We start from the raw sequence: 27,346 nt of genomic DNA on the forward strand, positions 1-27,346 counted from the left end.
AAAAAAAAAAAAAAAAAAAAAAAACAGTAGTATGAGTTTTTATAACTGCTTATTGTTGTTGCTGTTGTCCATTGTTGTCATCTTTCTTTGTTGAAATCAGGTCTCTCTTGTAAATGAGTCCTCGAGGCTCAATGGGATTTACCTGTATAAATAAAGGTTGATTGATTACTCCAAAGTGGAACAAACCAGTTCTGCTTGTGATAAGATGGTCTCTTTGGTACGCTCCCTCCAGTGTTGCCAGGTGTGAAATGTAGGATTATCGTACTAGAGACATAAAATTATCGTATTTTGAGGGAAATTATCGTACACCCGTCATAACCAAAATAAATCTATTAATGCACTATAGTAATGTTGGGTCTGCTTCCAGACCGGCTCTGCTTCTTCTTCTTTTCTTTTTGTCTTTTCCTCACTCATGGGGTGGGCGCAGCGGACTATTCATCTAATCACGGCCGTTGTTCTCAGGCAAACGCAAACACGTCACTCGTAGGTAACATTTTGTTTGCAGACACAGATGCCTTCAGGGTTCACAAAAAAACTCAGACAGACAGTTGCGAGAGGCTGATGACAACTGATTACAACCACACATTCACGGAATGATCAAATGATCGTATATTTGGCCTTTTTTGGGATTATTGATCGTAAATCGTACAGCGGGCAAAATTGTCGCACAAATACGATAATTATCGTACACCTGGCAACACTGGCCCCCTCCTCCATTGCCGGCCCTCTTCCTTGTTGACAGTCTTGTCAAACTGGTTGAAAACAACAACAACATCCTTGACTGATGAAGCCTTCCGGACCGAAGGCGAAACGTTTCAGCACACAAAAAAAAAAGAAACTGTCCAGATGACCTGACTGAAAAATGTTGGATTGTATACCTGGATTATTGAGCATGGACTTTGTTGTTTTCAACAAGACTGTCAACAAAAAAGAGGGCCGGCAATGGAGGAGGGGCATACCAAAGAGACCATCTTATCACAAGCAGAACTGGTTTGTTCCACTTTGGAGTAAGCTGATGGGAGAAGAATCAGTTTTGTTGTGTGTTTCCTTGACTGATGAAGCCTTCCGGATCGAAGGCGAAACGTTTCAGCACAAAAAAAGAAACTGTTCAGATGACATGACTGAAAAATGTTGGATAACAGGAAGAGTGCTAAATGTGCTAACGATGGCGATGCTAGCACCTTGACTTCTGCGGGTGTCACATCGTAATGCTCTGGCAGAAGCTGCACAATGTTTTTAAAAATTATACTCTACCTCCGACGATGAGACAAGGAATTATTATATCTACCCCCAAACTAGATAAGGACCCAAGAGCTATTGAGAATAGAAGACCTATTACACTCAGAAATTCAGATTATAAATTACTAACCTACATCTTTACCATGCGTCTCCAAACTGGAATCTCAAAGGTTATTGCAGAATCACAATCTGGTTTCTTAAAAGATCAATCCACAATATTAGACTGGTGATGGACCTGACTGAATGTAGGGAGATGATCCAGGACCATGGTATTATTCTTTTCTTAGACTTTTACAAAGCCTTTGAATCTGTGGAACAAATATTTTTATTTTCAATTCTTGAATGTTTAGGATTTGGAGAAAAATTTATTAATTTAATAAGAGGTCTATATCAAAACATCAGTAGTTGTGTAATGCTACCTAAAAGCACCACAGCTAGATTTAACATTAATGTCGGTATTCCTCAAGGATGTCCCATCTCCCCATATCTTTTTATTTTAGCTGCAGAAATGTTAGCAGTCTTTCTAAAAAAAACTGTGCAGACATTGAGAAGTTAGACATCTTATAATAAAATTATTTTCAGAGGCCTCAGGGCTAACACTAAATTTAAAAAAAAGTGAACTTCTAGCCATTCATGAGACATCCCTAAAAGAAATATCTAGTATTCCGATTAAATCTGAAATTAAATACTTAGGAATTGTTATAACCAAAAACCAAGAATCAACTCTAACAATTGAAAACAAAATCAAAGAAAGTAAATCCAAACTTAACTTACGGCTCCAACGAGACCTTTCTATATTAGGCAAATTCACTTATCAAAAATGAAAAGTTTGTCTAGATTAACTTAAACTACTTGCAGCATCGCTGTCCCAAATATCTTAATTAAGACTACCAATCAGATGAACATGAACTTCATTTGGAGAAACAGACCATAATACCTGAGAAAAGGTCAAATAGAGATGGTGGTCTGAAAGTAATTGACTTTGAGTGCCTCAGCGGAACCCTTAAGATTAAATGGTTGAAATCATGGATCAAAAATTCTGAATCACTTTGGTATGGTGTTCATAATTATATATTTAACAAAACAGGTGGTCTAAAACTACTACTTCTAGCTGATTTCAATAAACTGTCCATCAAATTATCAGAGTTCCATAAACAAGTGTTATACTGGAAAATGCTCAACGTACATAAGTACTCACCACACTCCACTCTCATATGGAATAACAGATTCATGCTATATCACAATAAGTCATTATTTTATAAAGATTGGATGGAGAAGAACATTTGGTCTGTTGTACACTTAATGGACACTCATGGTTACATGTTAAACTATGAACAATTCTGTGCAAAGTATAAATTCTATCCCCCAAAAGTTGAATTCACCAGATTACTTAAAGCATTACCAAAACAATTTATTAATCAGACTCAAAATATAATAGCATATCATCATATAACCCCACAATTACCCACTATCTATTAATGGAATATAATTTACTGACGAAAAAATTCAACAACTACACAATTAGAAGCTGTCTGAATTAAACCTTATTCCCTGGGAAAATAAATAAAAATAACATACTTTGCAAATTTGACAAAAAAATCAATAGAAATGTTATGAACTCTATATTTCAAACTCCCCATACAACCAAAAGCTAAAGCAACACACTTTAAAATTTTAAATGCAGTTTACCCCTCCAAAGAGCTACTAAGAAATCGTTTTAATATTGATTTTTAATAGTGATGTATATATCTTGAATGAATGAATAATATTGATGACAATAAATGCTCATTCTGTGAACAGGATATAGAAACAATAGACCATATCTTCTTTGAATGCATCAAAACCAGAATATTTTGGAATCACTTAGAAAGATGGATCACACTGAAAATTGCACTTCCTGAATCTATTTCCAGAGATATGGGAACATTTGGAGTATTATTGAAAAACCAAAAAAATGGAACTGGGTTGTAATCTGATATTTTGTCTGGCAAAATTCTTTATTCATAAACAGAGAGTGCTAAGATCATCCCCAGTTTTTAACGTTTTTTTAAATCTGAATTCAAATTATATTTGAAATCTCTGAAATATATTGAAACACATGAATACCATTATGAAATGTTAATGGAACTGCCCACCACTAATGCATATAAACATATAACCCCGTGGTTTCTATCTACTTCTTCTTTAAGGCTTTTCCCTCTCCAGGGGTCTCCACAGTGAGTCATCCTCCTCCATCTCACTCTGTCCTCACTCCAACTACCTCCATGTCCTCTTAAACTGTATCCACATATCTCCTCTTTGGTCTTTCTTGGTCTTTTTCCTGGCAACTGCATTTCTAACATCCTTTTACCAGTGTACCCACTGTCCCTCCTCTGGACAGGTCCAAACCACTGTCCCTCCTCTGGACACGTCCACACCATCTCAGTCTGGTTTCTCTAACTTTATCTCCCAGTTGTTCAACCTGTGCTGTACCTCTGATGATCTCATTCCTAATCTTATCCAGCCTTGTCACTCCTAAGGAGAACCTCAACATCTTGATTTCCACCACTTCCAGTTCTGTCTCCTGTCTTTTTGTCCATGTCTCTGTCTCCAGATGATACAACACAGCTGGTCTCACAACTATTTTCTAATTTGTAAACTTTTCCTTTGACCTTTGCTGACACCCTTTTGTCACAAATCACTCCTGAAAATTTTCTCCATCCACTCCATCCTGCCTGGACTCTCTTCTTCACCTTTACCACACTCCCCATTTTCCTGGACAGTGGACCCCAAGTCCTTGAAGTCCTGCACCTTTGTGACCTCTGCTCTTTGTAGTCTCACTGTTCCACCTCCTCCCTCTCATTCACACACATGTATTCTGTTTTACATACATCCACTTCTCCAAGTTCTCTTCCACCTGTTCCCACTACAGATCACAATGTCATCCACAAACATCATAGTCCATGGGGATTGCTGTTTGACCTCATCTGTTAGTCGGTCCATCACCAGAGCAAACAAGAAGAGGCTCAGAGCCGATCCTTGATGCACTCCCACCTCCACCTTGAAGCTATCTGTCACTCCTACAGCACATCTCACTACTGTCCTGCTGTCCTGTCCTCATACATGTCCTGTACCAGTCTAACATACTTCTCTGCCACTCCAGATTTCCTCATTCAGCACCACACCTCCTCCCTCAGCACTCTGTCATATGCTTTTTCTAAATCCACAAAGACACAATGGAGTTCTTTCTGACCCTCTCTGTACTTCTCCATCAATCAATCAACCTTTATTTAGACAGGTAAATCCCATTGAGCCTCGAGGACTCATTTATAAGAGAGACCTGATTTCAACAAAGAATGATGACAACAATGGACAACAGCAACAACAATAAACAGTTATAAAAAGTCATACTGCAGGTTTTTTTTTTTTTTTTTTTTTACAAATAGGATGGCTAAAAGGAAAAGGTAACAAAACAAAAAACAAAACAAACCAGCTAGATTCTAAGGCGAATGTAGAAAACTAAAAACAGGAACATGTCTGCATTGGTCCCTGCCATGAGTCCAACAGATTCTTAAAGCCACTTAGAGAGGTCAAGGTCCAGCATCAGCATCCTGAAATCAAAGATGGCATCTGTGGTGCTCTTTCTTGGCATGAAACCATACTGCTGCTCACATATAGTCACCTCTCGTCTAAGTCTTACTTCCACAACTCTCTCCCAGATTTTCATCGTGTGGCTCATCAACTTAATTCCCCTGTAGTTGCAACAACTCTGTAAATCACCCTTGTTCTTAAAAATGGGCAACAACACGCTTCTCCAATCCTCAGGCATTTTCTCACCCTCAAATACGCCATTGAATATTTGAGTCAAAAACCTCACTGCCATCTCTCCAAGATGTTTCCAAACCTCCACTGGTATGTCAACAGGTCCTACTGCCTTCCCTTTCTTCATTATTTTCAGAACTTCACCCTCACTAATCTTTCCCACTTCCTGGTCCACAGTTTCTATGACCGCTTCTTTCTCTTTCATTCTCTTCATTTATTAGCTCCTCAAATTACTCCTTCCATCTTCCCGTCACACTCTCCTCACTTGTTCGAACATTACCATTCCTATCTTTAACAAGCCTAACCAACTGCACATCCTTTCCTGCCTGATCCCTCTGTCTCGCTAATCTGTAAGTCTTTCTTGCCCTCTTTAGTCTCCAGCCTCCCATACAACTCACCATACACCATCTGCTTTGCCTTTGCCACGTCCCTCTTTGCTCTACATTGCATCTCCTTATATTCCTATCTCCTCTCTTCCGTCCTCTCATGGTCATATTTCTTCTTGGCTAACCCCTTTTTTTGAATAGCATCCTGCACGTCACTATTCCCATATATACTATACTACACTTCATACATATCCTCCTACATGTCTCTGCGTTAGTGCAGCTACAGCGTGTGCTCTCAGGACATCATTACCTGCAGTGTTCCCTCAGTGTGGACTGAAGTTGGCAAAAGGGCCTTCTCCTACTCCGCTCCTGTTTCCTGGAATATCTTACAAAAAGACCTGAAGCTCTCGACCTTTGACCTCTCTAAGTGGCTTTAAGAATCTGTTGGACTCCTGGCAGGGACCAATGCAGACATGTTCCTGTTTTTAGTTTTCTACATTTGCCTTATAATCTAGCTGTTTTTGTTACTTTTTTGCCATCTTATTTGTAAAAAATAAAAATCTGTATGCCTTTTTATAACTGTCTATTGTTGTCACTGTTGTCCATTGTTGTCATCATTCTTTGTTGAAATCAGGTCTCTCTTGTAAATTAGTCCTCAAGGCTCAATGGGATTTACCTGTATAAATAAAGGTTTAATGAAAAATCCACCACCAGGTTTTCTTATCATCCATTCTCTGTCCAGATGACACATCAAGTACCTTCCTACCTGTCTTTCTAATTACTGTTGCTGTAGTAGTCCAGTAATTTGGAAGCTTTTTCTTACCACCCAGAGTAAAATCCAAAATCCACCACTATCTGTCCTTCCTGGTTTCTTTCCTTGACACCAAACCTACCCATCACTTCTTCGTCCCCTCTGTTTCCTTCACCAACATGTCAATTCAGGTCTGCTCCGATCACCACTCCCTCCTCCCTGGGAATACTCTCCATGACACTTTTTCATCCAGATCCTTCCAACATGTATCTTTCTCCTCCACGTCACATCCAACCTGTGGAGAATAACCACTGAACATTTAGCATCAGACCTTCTACTTGTACCTTCAGACAAATCACCCTATCTGACACTCTTTCCACCTCAGCAATCCTATGGTGCATCCTACATTCTTAAACAAATCAACTATATTACCCACAGTGCCACAGTCTAAAAGAGAGATTACAACATTTTCTACATCTGAGTAAACTCTGCTAATTTATAAATTTAACTTTAAGCAAATTTTCTTTTTGTTTTACTTTCCAGACAAAACTTTCCCTCTGGTGTTTTAGGACAACAGTTTAATGATGAACTACAGACTCCAACTTCTTAACTCATTGCTTTAGTGTATCCCAAGTCTGAGAAAGTTGCACTATTTACAAGATGACACTTTCTAACTCATATGAGTTCTCATGCATACAATTAAAACACATTCTTAGCCAAAATATTATTAAACTTTGGCATGAGATGGGCCTTTCACCTATGAGTAATGTGTTGAATCAAAAACAGTTTCATAATGAAGCTTTTTTCCCAGGTCGGACAAAAAACGGTCTCTCACCTGTGTGACTTCTGATGTGAGTAGTCAAACCACTTTTACAAAAAAAATGTTTTCCACAGGTTTGACATGAGAAAGGTTTCTCACCTGTGTGAGTTCTCGTGTGAGTTAACAAACCACTTTCACTAGTATAACTTTTTCCACAGGTCTGACATGAGAAAGGCTTCCCACGTGTGTGAGTTTTCATGTGAGTCTTCAAAACAGTGTTGGTAATAAAACTTTTTCCACAAGTCTGACAGGAGAAGGGCCTCTCACCTGTGTGAGTTGCCATGTGGTATTTAAAACTGGTTGAATCACTGTATGTTTTTCCACAGGTATGACATAAGAAAGGCTTATCGCCTGTGTGAGTTGTCATGTGGTTTTTAAAACTGGGTTTATCTCTGTAACATTTTCCACATATTTGGCATGAGAAAGGCTTCTCAACTGTGTGCCTTTTCATGTGATTATTCAAAACACACCTAAAAATAAAACTTCTTCCGCAGATCTGACACGAAAATGGCTTCTCACCTGCGTGAGTTCTGGTGTGCTTATCCAAAACATTTTTGGAAAAAAAACGTTTTCCACAAGTCTGACATGAGAAAGGCTTCTCCCCCGTGTGAGATAAAATGTGAGTATTTAAAATCCTTTTTCTCATAAAACATTTTCCACAGCTCTGACAGGAGAAAGGCTTCTCACCTGTGTGGGTTAACATGTGTGTAAATAATTTTGTTTTCTGACTAAAACTAGTTCCACAGGTCTGACATGAGAAAGGCTTCTCACTTGTGTGAGTTCTCATGTGTCTAAAAAAATTACTTTTTTGATTAAAACTTTTCCCACAAGTCTGACATGAGAAAGGCTTCTCACCTGTGTGAGTTCTCATGTGAGTATTTAAAACTCTCTTATAATTAAAAGTTTTCCCACAAGTCTGACAAGAGAAAAGATTCTCGCCTGTGTGAGTTCTCATGTGAACAGTTAAACTATATTTTGCACAGAATTTTTTTCCACAAGTCATACACAAAAAAGGCTTTTTTGTGTGGTCTACACGGTCACCGTGACCTCTGGTTTGTGAACTGCTCTGATTTTGTTTGAGCTCTTCATCTCTGCAGGATCCTGGCTCTACATTCCTGCTTCTTTCCTGATCTTTGCTCTCCACTTTAGGAGAGTTTTGTGAAAGGAGTTGGTCCCTGTTTGGTTCCAATTCCCAGTGGTTTCTTTCATTAAAATCAGGAGTTACCATACAGGTTTCAGTCTCTGGCTCCTCTTTTATCTCTAAAAATTCTGGTTCATCCTTGGGAGGTTCTGGTGTCCCCTGTTTCTCTTGATTGTGTGGTAATTTGAGATCCTCATGGTACTTGATCATCTGTGAAGATTCTGGTGTTTCATGGTCCTCTTTTGTTTTTTGGGGTTCTGCTTCTTCTTGGTCCTCTTTCACCTGTGGAGGTTCTGGTTCTTCTTGGTCCTCTTTTATGTTTGGAGGTTGTGCTTCTTTTTGGTCCCCTTTCATCTGTGGGGGTTCAAGTTCTTCATGACAATCTTTCATCTGTGGGGGTTCTGGTTCTTCTTGGTCCCTTTTCATCTGTGGAGGTTTGGGTTCTTTAAGGTAACCCTTCAAATGTAGAGATTCTGGTTCTTTATGACCCTCTTTCATCTGTGGAGATTCTGGTTTCTCTTGGTCCAAACTGGTGTTCCTGTCCTGGTTACAGAGCTGCTGCTCAGTGAGAATCTTTTCCTCCTTCCAAATATGCTGTGGGAGTTCTGCAGACAGACAAAGGAAAGTACTGATTATCATTACTGAAGTAAATCATACTTCACTTTATTTTTTTTTATTAATTCAAAGATGGTTTGAAAGTTGCAGCTTGAGGTGATCACAGCTTGGCAGGTACTGAGACCACACCTTTCCTAAAACCTTCTGGGATACCACGCGTCTGTTCTGAGATTGGAAAACTGAAGCTGAAAATTTGGTGGCAGAAGAAAGGAAAATGAAGGATCATGTTTCTTGTTTTTAACTGATTGCATTATTATGAGTAATGCAGTAAAGTTGAAACAAAAATATGATTTAATTGTGTTAATCTTTATTCCCTACCTTTTGATTGTGTGGCAGACCACTGGATTTTTTCAGTTTTGAACATCAAAATGTTGAATTTCATAACGAAGACTAGTTTCCCTCCTCGTTGTCGAAGACCACAAGGAGGGAAACTAGTCAGAGGAAGGGTTGGGCATCAAGTCTTGAGAATCAACTTCCATCCCCATCAGAGCAGATCTTTGGAAGTCCTGTGACCACCCTGTTGCCTAGCCACACAGAACCTGGCCAAGATGAACATAGACTACAGGTGGCAGAGAGAGAGAGAGCTGAATATGAAATAAAACCATCATGATCGTGGCAGCAGTCGAGAATTAACCCCACTTCACCCTAGTCAACATGTAACTTTCCTAAACAAAGAGAAGGAAACCTGGCACCCTGCAGTAGTGCTGTCAAGGTGCAAGGACCAAAAGATCTACATTGTACATGTATTTTAGTTACCTAGCAGCTAAATGTGGGGGATGTTATAATGTATACTTGACTTGTAGTCAGATACGGAAACTGACTTTACAGCTGACACTTTGTAATTCAATTTCGATTCAGTTTATTTATATAACACCAAGTCACAACAGAAGTTATCTCAGGGCACTGAACAGAAACATTCCCATCCATTATCAATACCGATTAGTAAAGTTATCTACCTTAGGAAGGAAGCAGAACGCGTTGACTGCGTTCTAATGTGTGTAAATTATGTCTGATCAATGAGACGTCGTCATCCTCACATTGTCAGTGAGAATTCAACAGGTGGATCAATTAAAATTGATCTTTTTGTTTTTGTCTTTAGCAGTATATTATTTTGGGGTTAATGTTTTGACTATTTTCGACTCAGCTGTCCTAAACCTTCATAAATAAAGACTTTCTTCTGTAAACTGCATCCAATAAAACTTTCCTGACCGTGTCTTGAAGTCGCTGCAGCTCCTACCTGTCGTGTGCAGGTGTGTGTGAGGTTTCCAGCTGATGTCCAGCAGTCTGCGCTGACGATCGATCACCTCCTCGTACCGGACGATGGTTTTTTCAAACTCTGTGAATATTTCTTCAGCAGCAGCAGTTAGTCGCTCGCTGATAAACTCTCTCAGAGACTGAACTGAAGACATTGTTGCTGCACACACTCAAACATTCACCTCTCACACACACAGAGCTAACGATGCTAACACTGCTAGCGCCTTGTTGACTTCCGCCGGTGTCACACTATAAAGCTCCGGCTTCGCCTTCGAAATGGAAACACGATTTAATTATACGAGCTGGCATAGTAATTAGTTGACCAAAAAAATAAAAAATAAAACTTGCATGGCTGTTATATCTGATTCCACACCTTAACAGCTTAGTTATCTGCAGCTTGTAGATTAAAAGAGACAACACATTTTTCAGCAACTGGCTCTTTATTTCAATTTCTGATAATACTTTATATTCAAAACAAAACTAAAACATATAACTGTTGTAAAAAATCTGTCATGAATATGGGCAAATACAAAACATTTGTCTTCTTTAATCCCTATAAGTATTGTAAATACAAGAGTTAGTCTTTGAACATTTGCAAACATCTTTCGCTTGCAATATCCACCCTGCTTACCTGGTGTAACTGAATTTCTAAATCCAAAAATTGGAAATAAAATGTGTTTCAATTAGTCTTAATAAGCATTTAGTGGTTATGGTCCAAAACTTTACAGATTTACATGTGGGAGAAGTAAAATTTAGAAAACTTTTACACATCACAAGCTCATAAAGTACATTTTCGAGAATTAATTATTGGGTTTTTAAGGACTACTTATGAAATCAGTTTTTATTTTTGCTGGAATATCACAAATATTTAGAGGAATTTCAGGTTGAAGAACAAGCCTGTGGTGCATCCTACATTCTTAAACAAATCAACTACATTACCCACAGTGCCACAGTCTAAAAGAGAGATTACAACGTTTTCTAAATCTGAGTAAACTCTGCTTATTCATTTATTTAATTTAAAGCAACAGTTTTCTTTTTGTTTTACTTTCCAGACAAACCTTTCCTTCTGGTGTTTTAGATGACAGTTTAATGATGAACTACAGACTCCAACTTCTTAACTCATAGTTGTAGTGTATCCCAAGTCTAAGAAAGTTACATTATTTCCAAGATGACACTTTCTAACTCATGAGTTCTCATGAACACAATTAAAACATTCTTAGCCAAAAATGTTCTTAAACTTTGGCATGAGATAGGCATTTCACCTATGAGTAATGTTTTGAATAAAAACAGTTTCATGATGAAGCTTTTTTCCCAGGTCTGACAAAAAATGGCCTCTCACCTGTGTGACTTCTGATGTGAGAAGTCAAACCACTTTTACAAAAAAAACGTTTCCCACAGGTTTGACATGAGAAAGGTTTCTCACCAGTGTGAGTTCTTGTGTGGGTTAACAAACCAATTTCACTAATAAAACTTTTTCCACAAGTCTGACATGAGAAAGGGTTCACACGTGTGTGAGTTTTCATGTGAGTCTTCAAAACAGTGTTGGTAATAAAACTTTTTCCACAAGTCTGACATGAGAAGGGCCTCTCACCTGTGTGAGTTAACAGGTGTGTAAATAAATTTTTTTTCTGACTAAAACTAGTTCCACAGGTCTGACATGAGAAAGGTTTCTCACCTGTGTGAGTTCTCATGTGAACAGTTAAACTATATTTCTTACAAAAAAATTTCCCACAAGTCATACACAAAAAATGCTTTTTTGTGTGGTCTACACTGTCACTGTGACCTCTGGTTTGTGAACTGCTCTTATTTTGTTTCGGCTCTTCAGCTCCGCAGGATCCTGGCTCTACATTCTTGCTTCTTTCCTGATCTTGGTTCCCCACTTTAGGAGAGTTTTGTGAAAAGAGTTGGTCCCCGTTTGGTTCCAGTTCCCAGTGGTTTCTTTCATTAAAATCAGGAGTTACCATACAGGTTTCAGTCTCTGGCTCATCTTTTATCTCTAGAGATTCCGGTTCATTCTTGGGAGGTTCTGGTGCCCCCTGTTTATTGTGATTGTGTGGAAATTTTGGATCCTCATGGTACTTCATCATCTGTGGAGGTTCTGGTTCTTCTTGTTCCTCTTTTATTTGTGGAGGTTCTGCTTCTTTTTGGTTCCCTTTCATCTGTGGGGGTTCAAGATCTTCATGAACATCTTTCATCTGTGAAGGTTCTGGTTCTTCTTGGTCCAAACTGGTGTTCCTCTCCTGGTTACAGAGCTGCTGCTCAGTGACAATCTTTTCCTCCTTGAAGATATGCTGTGGGAGTTCTGGAGACAGACAAAGGATATTACTGATTATTTTTATTTTATGAATTCATACTTCACTTTAATTGTTTAATTAATTCAAAGATGGTTTGAAAGTTGTAGCTTAAGGTGATCACAGCTTGGTAGGAACTTAGACCACACTTTCCTAAAACCTTCTGGGATACTGTCCGTATGTTCTGAGATTGGAAAAGTGAAGCTGAAAATTTGGTGTCTGAAGAAATGAAAGAAAACGAAGGGTCGTGTTTCTTGTTTTTAATAATTGATGAATTATTATCAGTAATGCAGTAATTAATATCTCGATATTTTAGAAAAATGGCGATATACGATATATATATCTCAATTTTTTTTTCTTTCCATAAAAAAATATTTGAGTCAAATCTTTGTCCCACTTGTCACACAGCCACATTTATTAACAACAGCTGTAACTATAAAAAAAAACATCTAAAAATGAATTATTTAATTAGTTTTTTTTTTAGACATTTATTTACATATATTAAATAATAATCTTATTCAGCTGTGCCGTCTTCACGTTAGTAAGCATGTGTGAAGCAGCAGTGAGGGGCTGCTTGTATTCAACGAGGGAGGAGGAGGAGGCTGTGTTTTCAAGTCACAGTGAAAGGAGGTAGCATCCATTTAATAAAGCAGCAGCTAATCGTATCACTAAAGAGACTGTCCTTAGCGGCTAACAAGACAGCTAACTTTAGCCGTCTTGTTAGCCGCTAAGGTAAGGACCGTGTCTTTAGCAATACGATAAGCTGCTGCTTTATTAATGTCATGCTTTTCCTCTCAGGCACAGCATGGCTAAATGAGTTTTGACACGTTCTATCTGACCTGCAGCTTCACACACCACTTACACGCCGTTTTAAATAGGGAAAAAGATTTGTGGTGCTGACCTTTTATCAGGATTCGGGACTTGTTTTTGGCATTGTCTACAGAAAACATTTTTCTGCTGCTCATCTGACAAATTAAATCCAAACCATCTCTGAAAGAACAGCCATTGTTCATCAGCAGCTAAGCTGCTCTTCATATCTCCCATGTTTTCTTGTGCTAAACATCTCCCGCACACCTCCTGGAGAAGAAGGAAGCAGCGAGGGGTGGGGGGGTGCGACTGAGGGTCTGTGTGTTTGTATTCAAGGAGGGAGAAGGAGGGGGCCGTGTGGGAGAAAGAAGAGCAGGTGGATTGTCAAGTACAGGGAGGAAAATCAGTATTTGAACACGCAGCGACTTTGCAAGTTCTCCCACTTAGAAATCATGGAGGGTTTGAAATTTTCATCTTAGCTGCATGTCCACTATGAGAGACATCATCTAAAAAAAAAAATTTCAAAAATCACAATGCATCATTTTTTAATAATTTATTTGTGTGTTACTGCTGCAGATAAAAATTTGAACACCTGTGAACATCAAAGTTAATATTTGGTACAGTAGTCTTTGTTTGCAGTGACAGAGGTCAGATGTTTCCTGTAGTTCTTCACCAGGTTCACTGCAGCAGAGATTTTGGTCCATTCCTCCACAGATCTTCTCTAGATCACCAGGTTTCTGGTCTGTCACTGAGAAACACGGAGTTTGAGCTCCCTCCAAAGATTTTCTATAGGGTTTAGGTCTGGAGACTGGCTGGGCCACTCCAGAACCTTGATATGCTTCTTATGGAGCCACTCCTTGGTTCTCCTGGCTGTGAGCTTCGGGTCATTGTCATGTTGGAAGACCCAGCCACGACCCATCTTCAATGCTCTGAGGGAAGGAGGTTGCTCTCCAGAATCTCTCACTACATGGCCCCGGTCATCCTCTCCTTAATACAGTGCAGTCGTCCTGTCCCATGTACAGAAAAACACCCCCAAAGCATGATGCTTCCACCCCCATGCTTCACAGTAGGGATGGTGTTTTTGGGATGGTACTAGGGGTTGAACGACTACATAATTTTTAACCTCGACATTAACATAATAAAACTCGAGTAGAACCCGAGTACTTGACGACATCATAGGATCTAAAAGATGCAAAAATAAATAAATAAAACTGCAAAAAAGTCATTATTTACAAAAAAAGACCAACAAAACATTGGGAGAGTATAATATGCTCCATTTATCACACTGCAAATAAGTCACAGGAAAAACTACACTATTAGTTTTTATTATTAAGCTGCAAAAGTGAAAGAAACATGCAGCACGTAAAAAACAAAACTAAAAACAGTGGGGGGGGGGGTCGACCACCCTGCACCACCGCCAGCTGTGCTATGCATTAGGTTTAGTTTTAGAGATTAATATTTGTATAGGTTTTTATAGGTTTAGAGATTAATATTTTTTGCTTTTTGTTTGTGAAACAAGGTCAGAGGAAGCTGGTTCTGGTTCGGTCGATTGGACCTGGTGTTACACCATATTCTGTGACCTGCAACAGTGCATGCAACACTGCCCCCTACGGTCACAATATATGGTGGCCACAGAATATGGTGCAACACCGGTTTACAACGAGCTCCAAACAGTCAGGAAGTTGATTAATTTTCTGTTTCCTTACGGTAGTTGAACCAGAAGATTCATCTTTAGCTAAATATTTCCAGACTATTGATGCATTTCTACCCATTTGCCAAGACTGGGCCTGCTCCGCTCCGTCTATCTGCTGGGTGGAAACCATTTTGTAACCCGCGCCCGGTGCGGATCATGTTACGTAATGACGTCACCATGAATACTCGACGTGAAATAAAAAAAACTCTATAGATGTGACCAAATAACTTTCTCCCATGACTCCTCTGGATCATCCAAATGGTCATGGTCAAACTTAAGATGGGCCTGGACGTGTGCTGATTTAAGCAGGGGAACCTTCCGTGCCATGCATGATTTAAACTATGACGTCTTAGTGTATTACCCACAGTAACCATGGAAACAGTGGTGCCAGCTCTCTTCAGGTCATGGACCAGCTCCTCCGTGTAGTTCTGGGCTGATTCCTCACCTTTCTTGGGATCACTGATACGCCACGATTTAAGCAGGGGAACCTTCCGTGCCATGCATGATTTAAACTATGACGTCTTAGTGTATTACCCACAGTAACCATGGAAACAGTGGTGCCAGCTCTCTTCAGGTCATGGACCAGCTCCTCCGTGTAGTTCTGGGCTGATTCCTCACCTTTCTTGGGATCACTGATACGCCACGAGATGAGATCTTGCATGGAGCCCCAGTCCGAGGGAGATTGACAGTCATGTTTAGCTTCTTCCATTTTCTAATAGTTGCTCCAACAGTTGATCTTTTTTCACCAAGCTGCTTGGCAGTTGCCCCGTAGTCCTTTCCAGCCTTGTGGAGGTCTACAGTTTTGTCTCTGGTGTATTTGGACAGCTCTTTGCTCTTAGCCATGTTAGTAGTTGGAGTCTTAGGTCGTTTTCACACCTGATAGTCCAGTAGACTCGGTTCGGGACCAATATTCATGACCTTTTGTTACATTTGAGCTGGTGCGTTTGCATTCATGCTGCACTGTGCAGTCGAGTCAACCTGTTGAACCAACCTGTTCTCCCGCTCGCCTGTGGGGGCGCTGCACCAAGAACTACTGAAAGAAACGACACAAAAACCTCTGAAGACACGTCTTCTTCTTCTTCTGTAAATAAAAATAAAAACGAAGTGGCATCAAGTTTTAGCAGTTTTAGGAGTTATATTTTGTCATTTTTCAAAAATGGACTTAGCATGAGCAGAAGATGAGACAGAAGACCACGGAGAATATTGTTTTTCTACACAAGGCAGCTGACGGCTCCATATGAGGTCAGAGAAATGTGTGTTTGTTTGTCCTGTGGAGCGGGTCCGGTCTGTTTACATTCACACTGCACTCGAACCGTGCTGGAGTTCGCTTCTACCGGACCCAGACCTAGGTTTTAGCCCGGGCCAGAGTTCACCTTTTTGTTCCGTGACAGAGTTCGATAGCGCGTTCACACCTCCCTAAACGAACCGGACTTTCTAGGAAAACGAGCTAGAGTTCGATAAAAGCGGACTAAACAGGGCTAGTGTGAATGTACCCTTACTGATTGTGTGGGGTGGACAGGTGTCTTTATGCAGCTAACCACCTCAGACAGGTGCTTCTAATTTACAATAATAAGTGGAGGTGGATTCTTTAGAGGCGGACTAACAGGTCTTTGAGGACTAGAATTGTTGCTGATTAGCAGGTGTTCAAATACGTATTCGCAGCAGTAACACACAAATAAATTATTTTTAAAAATCATACATTTTGATTTCTGGATTTTTTAAATTTAGATTATGTTTCTCACAGTGGACATGCACCTAAGATGAAAAGTTCAGACCCTCCATGATTTCTAAGTGGGAGAACTTGCAAAGTCGCAGCATGTTCAAATACTTGTTTTCCTCCCTGTATAATATTGCTTTATATCGAAATAGTCTCATCTTATATCGCAAAAAAAAAATTATATTAATACTTTTAAAATATCGAGATATCGCCCAGCTCTACTTGTTACAGTATATTTACTGTTTGAACATGAATGCACATCAGTGCATGTTTTTGGTCTGTGGGAGGAAACCGGAGAACCCGGAGAAAACCCACGCACGCATACACGGAGAGAACATGCAAACTCCATCCAGAAAGGCCCACGGACCGGGATTTGAACCGGCAACCTTCTCGCTGAGAGGCAGCAGCTCTACCACTTGCGCCACCGTGCTGCTAATTCAATTTCAAATTCCATTTCAATTCAGTTTATTTGTAAAGCTCCAAGTCACAACAGAAGTCGTCTCAGGGACTGAACAGAAACATTCATGTATAAAATAATAATTTAACAGAAACATTCATGTATAAAATAATAATTTAACAGAAACATCCATGTATAAAATAATAATTTAACAGAAACATTCATCTATAAAATAATAATTTAACAGAAACATTCATCTATAAAATAATAATTGAACAGAAACATTCATCTATAAAATAATAATTGAACATTATTTATCTGAGGAGCAGCTTTGAGTTTAACTCCATCACTGAACTCTCATCTTGAACAAGCATGAAGGCGACAGTGGAAAGAAAAACTCCCTCATGAGGAAGAAACCTTTAGCAGGACCAGGATCAGGACAAGAGGACCATCTGCTTCCACCGGCTGGGTTTGGTAGGAATAGATACACAATGGCAGGTCAAGAATCACATGTTAAGATAGAAATAGTATCAAATGAAAACTATTCAATTTTAACAGTTCATTAAAGGAAATGAGGTCAGTTTGTCCTCTAGTAGTCTAAGTCTATAGCAGCATGACAAGCCGACCCTAACTATAGGATTTATCAAATAAGGAAAGCCTCATGGACAGAAACTGGAAGTTGGTTCCACAAGAGAGGAGCCTGAGAACTGGAAGATCTTCCTCACATTCTGCTTTTAGAAACTCTAGGAACCACAAGTAAACCTGCAGTCTGAGAGTGAAGTGCTCTGTTAGGAACATATGAACAAGAAGATCTCAAATATAAGATGGAGATGGAACTAGGTTGTTGAGAGCTTTGTAGGTTAGAAGTAAGATTTTGAATTTAACTCTGGGCTTGACAGGGAGCCAATGGAGAGAAGCTAAAACTGGAGAGATATGATCTCTCCCAGTAACTCCAGTTAAGACTCTGGCAAGACTCTGGTAAAGTTATCTACCTTAGGAAGGAAGCAGAACGCGTTGATGGCATTTCAATGGGTGTGCGTGTGTAAATTATGTCTGAGCAATGAGACTTCATCATCCTCACATTGTCAGTGATAATTCAACAGGTGGATCAGTTAAAATTTATCTTTTAATTTTTGTCTCTAGCAACACATTATTATGGGGGTAATGGTTTTTGACCACGTTTTTGACTCAGCTGTGTCTTGAACCCTCAGAAATAAACACTTTCAGCTGCAAACTGCATCCAACAAAACTTTCCTGACCGTGTCTTGATGTCCCTGCAGCTGCAGCTCCTACCTGTTGTGTGCAGGTGTGTGTGAGGTTTCCAGCTGATGTCCAGCAGTCTGCGCTGACGATCGATCTCTTCCTCGTACCGGACGATGGTTTTTTCAAACTCTGTGAATATTTCTTCAGCAGCAGCAGTTAGTCGCTCGCTGATAAACTCTCTCAGAGACTGAACTGAAGACATTGTTGCTGCACACACTCAAACATTCACCTCACACACATAAACAAACACAGAGCTAACGATGCTAACGCTGCTAGCGCCTTGTTGACTTCCGCTGGTGTCACACAGTGAAGCTCCGGCAGAAACTGCATATTTTTTTTCGCCCTCAAGGATTGGAGGACGGAATGTGACAAAAATAAATAAATGAAGTGAAAAACAATTAATAGTTGCAAATTGGCACTAAATTTAACTACTTTAAAAAAATCCTCTTCCACCTGATTTTACATTTTAACCACTTAATTTATCTGCAGCTGACTAATTTAAACGAAAAAATATGGAACCTTAACCTCTTTAGGGAGTGGTGGAGCAGAGGTTAGAGAAGATGGGCCTGTGATCAGAAAGTCACGGGCCCAACTCCCGGTACCGTCAACATCCAAATGTGGGTGGAAAAAGTGAAACACCCACACCTGCATCCACCCTCATTCCCCCCAGTCTGGGCCCCTGAGCAAGACCCTTAATTCCCACCATTTGCTCCCAATTAAAAAAAATCCTTGCATATCTGATTTCACATCTTAACAGCTTATTTATCTGCAGCTTGTTAATAAAAACTTGTTACTGTTGTGGTGTGCTGGGGCAGCAGGGTGAAGAATGCTGATGCCAACAGACTCGATAAACTCATCAGGAGAGCTGGCTCAGTTCTGGGAGTGGACCTGCAGTCTCTGACAGAGGTGTCTGAGCAGAGAATGCAGAGGAAACTGCTCCAGGTCCTGAACAACACATCATCCCCGCTGCATGCCACACTTCACACAGCACCTTCAGTCGTAGACCGAGACCACTGAGGTGCTCCACAGAACGCCACGGGAAGTCCTTCCTCCCTGTGGCTATCAAACTTTTCAACTCCTCCCCTTTTCTACACATAGGACAACAAAAAAAACCCTGTACTACAATAAACACTTTAATTGTTTCTGTCTGCACCTGACCTGTTTTGGACCTTAATTGTTGGTAATTTTATATTTTCTTATTTTTATATATCTCAAGTCCTTGTTTATGTTCCTTTGGCATGACTTGCACAATAATTTCCTGCTGGATCTTATCACTTACAGGAGGAACAAAGAGAAAACACTGTCATTTTCCAACAAATGGGTCTTTATTTCTTTCTGATACTAAACATATTCAAAAGAAAAAACATTTAACAGTTAAAAAAATTCACTAATGAACATAGGAAAATACAACATTTTCATATTTTCTTTTGTCCCTACAAGTAAAAATTCAACATTTAGGCAATTTATTTTAATTGTTTAAATAATTATCATCTTCCATCTGTGAAAAGTCAACCAATGTAACCAGCATAACTGCAACTGAATTTCAAGAACCAAATCTAGAATTTCTTCCTCAGTTTTAATTAGTCGTAAAGACTCATTAGTGGTCATCTAAAAACCCTACAGATGTGACCAAAGGCAGGTACAGAAGTGAAATTTAAAATACTTTATACTTCACAAGCCTACGCATTTGAGTAGATTTGGAATGTGCAAAATAATTTACAGGAAGAAAACTATTAGAATTAAACAAATATATAAATACACATTACATATACAGTTTACAGCTGCCTTTTATGTTACAGAAAACAAAGAAAGTTAATAAATTAGGATTTGATTTGTTAAAGTGGTTTCTGACATGAAAATTATTACCTATAAGTTTAATATTTTCTGAAACACTCCCAAGCAGACAAAAGTGAACTCAGTTTGGAGAAACAAGAAGATTCTTTAAATTCATTTAATTGTAATTTTTTTCAACAAAACAGTTTTATTCTTGTTTTACCTTTCAGACAAACCTTTCCCACTGGTGATTTATGACTACAGTGTAATGATGAACTTCTGACTCCAACTCGTCAACTCTGAGTTTTGTCACTCTCCAAAGTCTGAGAAAGTTCCAAGATTCACAAGATTACACCTTCTCGTGTGTCTGATAGAAATACATTTTTTGAATAAATCTTTGTCCACTGGACTGACAGGAGAACAGTTTTTTACCCGAATTCTCATGTGGTGTTTATTTTGTTTTCCCTGTAACTTTTCCACAAGGTAAAAAGCTTTTATTCGGTGTGAGTTGCCATGTGGTTTTTGAAACTTGTTCTATCACTGTAATTTTTTCCACAGGTATCACATGAGAAAGGCTTCTCACCTGTGTGAGTTATTATGTGAGAAATCAAAGAACTTTTATAGTTGAAACTTTTCCCACAAGTCTGACATGAGAAAGGCCTCTCACCTGTGTGAGTAATCATGTGAGTCATCAAAACACTTTTGTAGTTAAAACTTTTTCCACAGGTCTGACATGAAAAGGGCCTCTCACCTGTGTGAGTTCTCAAGTGAGTAATCAAAACACTTTTGTAGTTGAAACCTTTTCCACAGATCTGACATGAGAAAGGCCTCTCAACTGTGTGAGTTCTCATGTGGTATTGAAAACGTTTTTTTTCACTGTAACTTTTTCCACAGGTCTCACATGAGAAAGGCCTCTCACCTGTGTGCGTTGTCATATGGTTTTTCAAACTTTGTTCATCACTACAACTTTTTCCACAGGTCAGACACGAGAAAGGCCTCTCACCTGTGTGAGTTCTCATGTGGTATTTAAAACTTTTTTTTTCATTAAAGCTTTTTCCACAGGTCACACATGAGAAAGGCTTCTCATCTGTGTGAGTTGTCTTGTGAGTAATCAAAACACTTTTGTAATTGAAATTTTTCCCACAGGTCTCACATGAGAAAGGCCTCTCACCTGTGTGAGTTCTCATGTGAGTAGTCAAAACACTTTTGTAGTTGAAATTTTTTCCACAGGCTTGACATGAGAATGGCTTCTCACCCGTGTGACTTCTCATGTGAACTGTTAAATTATGTTTATCTCTGAATTGTTTTCCACACGTCATACACAAAGGTGTTTTTTTGTTTATCTTTACGTTTGGACTGTCCAGATTGTCACCATAACCTTCTGTTTGTAGATTTCTCTTATTTTGTTTCGGCTCTTCATCTCTGCAGGATCCTGGGTCTACATTCCTGCCTCTTTCCTGATCTTGGTTCTTCACTGTAGGAGAGCTTTGTGAAAGGAGTTGGTCCCTGGAGTTTGGTTCCAGTTCCCACTGGTTTCTTTCATTATAAACAGGAGTTATCAAAAAGATTTCAGCCTCCGGCTCCTCCTTTATCTCTAGAAATTCTGGTTCATCCTTGGGAGGTTCTGGTGCCCCCTGTTTCTCTTGATTGTGTGGAAAATTGGGATACTCATAGTACTTCATCATCTGTGAAGGTTCTGATTCTTCTTGGTCCAAACTAGTGTTCCTCTCCTGGTTACAGAGCTGCTTCTCAGTGAGAATCATTTCCTCATTCGAGGTATGATGCTGTGGGATTGCTGCACAGACAGACAAAGGAAAGTACTGATTATTGTTACTGTAGTTAATCATACTTCACTTTTATTTTTTTATTAGTTCACAGATGGTTTGAAAGTTTAAGCTTGAGGTGATACTGTACTTGGACCACACCTTTCCTAAAAACCTGCTGGGATACTGTCCATCTGTTCTGAGATTGAAAAACTGAAGCAGAAAATTTGGTGGCAGAAGAAAGAAAAATGAAGTGTTGTGTTTCTTGTTTATAACTCATTGAATTATTATCAATAATGCAGTAAAGTTGAAACAAAACAAAATTTGTGTTTTAATTGCGTTGCTCTTTATTCCCTCTCTTTTGATTGTGTGGCTGAGCGCAGAATATTTTAAATTTTGAACATCAAAACATTTAATGCCACAATTTTTTTAACTCTCATGCTGCCCCATTATGTGCATATCACTTTCTTAATCAAATCAAATGCTATTTTATTAAATATCGGTGTTTCCCCTAAGTTTCTGGCCAGGAGGTGCTGGAGGATCAATGACACAAAAACATTCAAATTTAAGTTTTGCTTTTAACAAGTGAGGTCTCTTCAAAATGATATAGACTCAATACCTTTGGGCCCCAAAATGGGCCTTCTCATAAAATCCATCCATACATCCTTCTTCCGCTTGTTCCAAAGTCAGGTCGTGGGGCCAGCAGCTTGAGCAGGGAGGTCCAGAAATCTATTTTCACAGCCACCTCTTCCAGCTCTTCTGAGAGGACTCCAAGGTGTTCCCAGGACAACCGAAAGACGTGGTCTCTCCAGTGTGTCCTGGGTCTTCCCTGGGGTTTCCTCTGAGTCGGACATGCTCGAAATACCTCCATAGGGAGGCACCCAGGGAGAATCCTTAGCAGATGCCTGATCCACCTCAACTGGCTCCTCTTGATGTGGAGGAACAGCGGTTCTACTCAGAGTCTCTCCCGGATAACTGAACTTCTCACCCTATCTCTAAGCTAGAGAACTTTACTAATTGGCTTTTCTTTGTATGTGAATGTTTCTGTAAAGTGCCCTGAGACAACTTTGTTGTGATATGGCACTATATAAATAAACCAAATTGAATTGAATGTTCCATTCTTCCCTCACTTGTGAACAAAAGCCCAAGATACTTGAACTCCTCCACTTGAGGCAGATCCTCACCCTCGACCTGAAAAGAGCAATCCACCCTTTTCCGACTGAGGACCATGGCCTCAGATTTGGAGGTGCTGATTCTAATCCCAGTTGATTCACAGTCTGCTGCGAACCGCTCCAGTGAGAGCTGAAGATCACGGCACAATGACACCAACAGGACCTCATCATCTGCAAAGAGCAGAGATGAAATCCTGAGGCCACCGAACCAAAAACCCTCTGCCCCCTGGCTGCACTGAGAAATTCTGTCGATAAAAGTTATGAACAAAATCTGTGACAACAATGAGCCTGGCGGAGTCCAACTCCCACCCTGAAGGGGTCCAACTTACTACCGGCAATACGAACCAAACTCTCGCACTGCTTGTATAAGGACTGAACAACCCATAGCAATGGGCCCCCAATCCCATACTCACAAAGCACCCCCAACAGTGTACCCTGAGGAACATGATCAAAAGCCTTCTCCAAGTCCACAAAACACATGTAGACACATGGGCAAACTCCCATGACCCCTCACGGACCCTAGTAAGGGTAAAGAGCTAGTCCAGTGTTCCATGGCCAGGATGGAACACGCATTGTTTCTCCTGAATCTGAGGTTTGACCAACGATTGGACTTGCTTCTCCCCCTGAATAGACCTTGCCAGGAAGGCTAAGGAGAATGATGCCCCTATAATTGGACATGTTTTTAATGTATCATGTTTTTAATGTATCATGTATTTAAGAAGAATGGACTTGCGACCTGTCCAGGGTGTACCCCACCCCTTGCACAGTGATTGCTGGACATGGGCATCAGCAACCCCCATGACCCAAAATGGAAGAAGCGGGTAAAAGATAATGGATGGATGGATGTATTTAAGAATTAGTTTTATTGGGTTAGCAAAGCTTATTAAAGTTTTATGGCATTTTTTACTTGTATTGTTTCGTATGTATGAGCCAAATGTCAAAGATAAATCTCCATTTCATGAAATGTTATGGACAATGAAGTTATATTGATTGATTGATTGATTGATTACACGTAGTCCATGCATCTGTGGACTGAGGCAGTCCTATGGGGGTCTGGGGGAATGCACCCCCAGAATTGTTTAAAAAAAAAAAAAAAAGGAATACTCAAAGCTATGAATTTTCTGGGGGAAAGATGACTGCGGTTTGATAAGCTGCGTTCTGCCAGGCTCCCATCAGCGCTGCTTGAAAAGCTGCCTTCTATAGTTATATTATTGCTGCCTCCGCATTGGATTCTTCCTCTGAGATCAGCATTGTCACAGGACTGATTCAACTTCACCACTTGCTCTTGCCGAGGTCAGGCGCTTCTCCCCCTCTCTCTCCGCTTTGCTTTGCTGCTCTGTCTGTCTGTCTGTGAAACTGCTTTTGAGCCTCTCTCTACATAGCTTCCGAACCATAATTATGGACTTGATTTGATCAGTTGGTCCCTCAACACAATTGATAACATTTCTTCGAAGAGAAGATAGGCTTTAGGCAAGCCGATTTGCCCTGTTGGCACACACGCAGCTGGATATCCCATCAACTTGGAAGACTTGATGTGCCTATCTCTGCTGCCATTTGTGGATTTTAAGGACGCATTTATAATTGGATTTATGATAACTGGTTCTTGCTTTTTGGATTCGGCTGGTCGCTGGTTTATCTACAAACAAGGAAAAGGTCAGCAGCAAATTTGGACCCGATTATGCTGCTTGCCTTATGATGGCTTGGTTCGTGCCTTGAGTACCCAGACGCAAATGCTTTTGGCAGAATGGATCAGATCTTGGGGATTTTACTCAAGCATGTTCTTTTGGTGTGGCCACATAATTTGGACATTTCAGAACCCGAGTGGACCAACACAAACTCAAGGTAGACATCATTAAGTTCTGCCTGTCCCCAAAACAACTGTGTGTTTATCTGAATTTGGCTCCCCCAGTTAGCCTTGAAGGCCATCTTATCTGAATTTGCCTGGAGAGCATGTAATCTGATGCTCTGCCCCACACCCTCCCCCTACCATAAAGGAATTTCCAACTGATAACAGAGGAAACCAGTTGAATAAACACTGTGTCATCATTTTAGGATTCTTGGATTCCCACAGGCGTTGTCCTTGGCCATTCCCCGACATGACTTGAGAATGCTTACGGATCTCAGCGGAGGGAACTGGTTGATAATTACATCCTTATCAGAACTCTTACAGTGTCCTCGAGTGCATCCTTGAACATTGCTCACCGCTCTCATCAACCCCCCACCCCCGCGCAGAATGTCTATGTCACTATGTGTTTTATGTGTGAGGTGGTTTTTTTTATATTAATTTTTCTTCTCAGTCAAGAAGAAAAAGTTTAATAGGAATTTTTTTTGCCTCCAATTTTTACGTGTTTCAGTTTTACTACTTTTTGTCTGTCTAAGCAGAGCTCATTTGTAAATGGTCTTCAAGGCTCAATATGATTTATCTGTCTAAATAAAGGTTGAATGAATAATATGGCCTAAAAATTAAAGACAACTGGGTCTATGTCCACGCAGCCTTTTGACACAGCTGCAGCCTTGGACCGCAGTGCTGCAGGAGAAGGTGCGTCAACCCCGCCCTCGCTGGGCTTTGGAAAGATGATTGAGTCGGCTCTGAAGTCAAGACACTCTAGCTTCAATTAAATCTGAAGTCACAGCGATAATTAGGATAGAGATGAAGGCGGCCCTGAAATATGATTTTATAAACCGGATTCCAAAAAAGTTGGGACACTAAATAAAGTGTGAATAAAAACTGAATGCAATGATGTGGAGATGGCAAATGTCAATATTTTATTCGTAATATAACATAGATGACAGATCAAAAGTTTAATCTGAGTAAATGTAACATTTTAAAGGAAAAATATGTTGATTCAAAATTTCACAATGTCAACAAATCCCAAAAAAGTTGGGACAAGTAGCAATAAGTGGCTGGAAAAAGGAAATTGAGCATATAACAAAGAGCTGGAAGACCAATTAACCCTAATTAGGTCAATTGACAACATGATTGGGTATAAAAAGAGCTTCTCAGAGTGTCAGTGTCTCTCAGAAGCCAAGATGGTAAGAGGATCACCAATTCCACCATTGTTGCACAGAAAGATAGTGCAGCAATACTAGAATGGTGTTACCCAGCGTAAAATAGCAAAGACTTTTAAGTTCTCATCATCAACCGTGCAAAACATCATCAAAAGATTCAGAGAATCTGGAACAATCGCTCTGCGTAAGGGTCAAGGCCGTAAAACTCTACTGGATGCTCGTGATCTCCGGGCCCTTAAACGTCACTGCACCTCAAACAGGAATGCCACTGTCAAGGAAATAACAGAATGGGCTCAGGAATACTTCCAGAAAGCATCGTCAGTGAACACAATCCACCGTGCCATCCGCCGTTGCCAGCTGAAACTCTACAGTGCAAAGAGGAAGCCATTTCTAAGCAAGCTCCATAAGCTCAGACGTTTGCACTGGGCCAGGGGTCATTTAAAATGGAGTGTGGCAAAATGGAAGACTGTTCTGTGGTCAGATGAGTCACGATTTGAAGTTCTTTATAGAACACTGGGACGCCATGTCATCCGGACCAGAGAGGACAAGGATAGCCCAAGTTGTTATCAACGCTCCGTTCAGAAGCCTGCATCACTGATGGTATGGGGTTGCATGAGCGCTTGTGGCATGGGCAGCTTGCATGTCTGGAAAGGCACCATTAATGCAGAGAACTATGTTCAAGTTCTTAAAATTTTTTTCCACTTTATTAGACATATTTGGACTGATGCGACTTATAGGGCGGTGTGACGTGTAGGGCGGAAAGTACGGTATACCTCTCCATTAATGTTATATTCTTTTATTTTTATACCTTGTGTAATTCTTTGAGAATGTTGATGGTGTAGATTCTCAGTCATCCTGGACATGGTAAATCCAAAAAAGTTTAAAAACAAAAACAAGTGGACTTCTATTTTGTTTTGCTTCAATTGTGCATGTTCCTTTGTATGGAAACCCCGGCACAACGATTTCCTGCGGGATCAAGAAAGTTTTTATCTTAATTGGGTTGGCTAAATGTGGGGGATGTCAAATGTATTCTTGACTTGTACAGTCAGATACGGAAAATGACTTTACAGTTGACACTTTGTATTGTGTGTGAGTGAATTATGTCTGATCAATGAGACTTCATCATTGTCAGTGACAATCGGCTTAAACTAATATTTTTATTTTTGTCTCTAGCATCACATTATATTATATTATTACAAGATTTTCTTCTTCCTGCTCCCTCTTCACTCGTGTTGTCAGAGAATGTGTTTGTAAACTGATTATCTTTTTTTTAAATCGAGTGAATAAATTGATTGATTGATTGATATTATTAGGGGTTAATGTTTTAAAGTTTTGACTATTGTCGACTCAGCTGTGTCTTGAACCTTCAGAAATAAACACTTGCAGCTGCAAATGCATCCAACAAAACTTTCCTGACCGTGTCTTTGGTCGCTGCAGCTCCTACCTATTATTCTGTTTAGGTTTATTTGAGGTTTCCAGCTGATGTCCAGCAGTCTGCGCTGACGATCGATCAC

The 27,346-nt window shown here is 39.9% G+C and overlaps 1 protein-coding gene across 1 annotated transcript in view; it reads right to left on the minus strand.

Annotated features, from left to right (window-relative positions):
• Nucleotides 1-27,340, minus strand: part of LOC119430390 (zinc finger protein 850) — a 31,772-nt gene extending 4,432 nt beyond the window's left edge. Inside the window, exons 1-8 of the mRNA XM_037697794.1 lie at nucleotides 27,277-27,340; nucleotides 20,401-21,683; nucleotides 18,146-18,332; nucleotides 11,371-12,249; nucleotides 9,931-10,119; nucleotides 8,602-8,683; nucleotides 8,299-8,457; nucleotides 6,936-8,160 (exon numbers count right to left, since the gene is read on the minus strand). Of these exons, the coding sequence (XP_037553722.1) occupies nucleotides 6,936-8,160; nucleotides 8,299-8,457; nucleotides 8,602-8,683; nucleotides 9,931-10,119; nucleotides 11,371-12,249; nucleotides 18,146-18,332; nucleotides 20,401-21,651 (3,972 nt within the window). The 5' untranslated portion in view covers nucleotides 21,652-21,683; nucleotides 27,277-27,340. The remainder of the gene's footprint in view (nucleotides 1-6,935; nucleotides 8,161-8,298; nucleotides 8,458-8,601; nucleotides 8,684-9,930; nucleotides 10,120-11,370; nucleotides 12,250-18,145; nucleotides 18,333-20,400; nucleotides 21,684-27,276) is intronic.
• Between the last annotated feature and the right edge of the window lie 6 nt (nucleotides 27,341-27,346).

The sequence above is a fragment of the Nematolebias whitei genome, chromosome 3 (assembly GCF_014905685.2).
Source record: "Nematolebias whitei isolate Nwh7 chromosome 3, NemWhi1, whole genome shotgun sequence".
Taxonomy (NCBI): domain Eukaryota; kingdom Metazoa; phylum Chordata; class Actinopteri; order Cyprinodontiformes; family Rivulidae; genus Nematolebias; species Nematolebias whitei.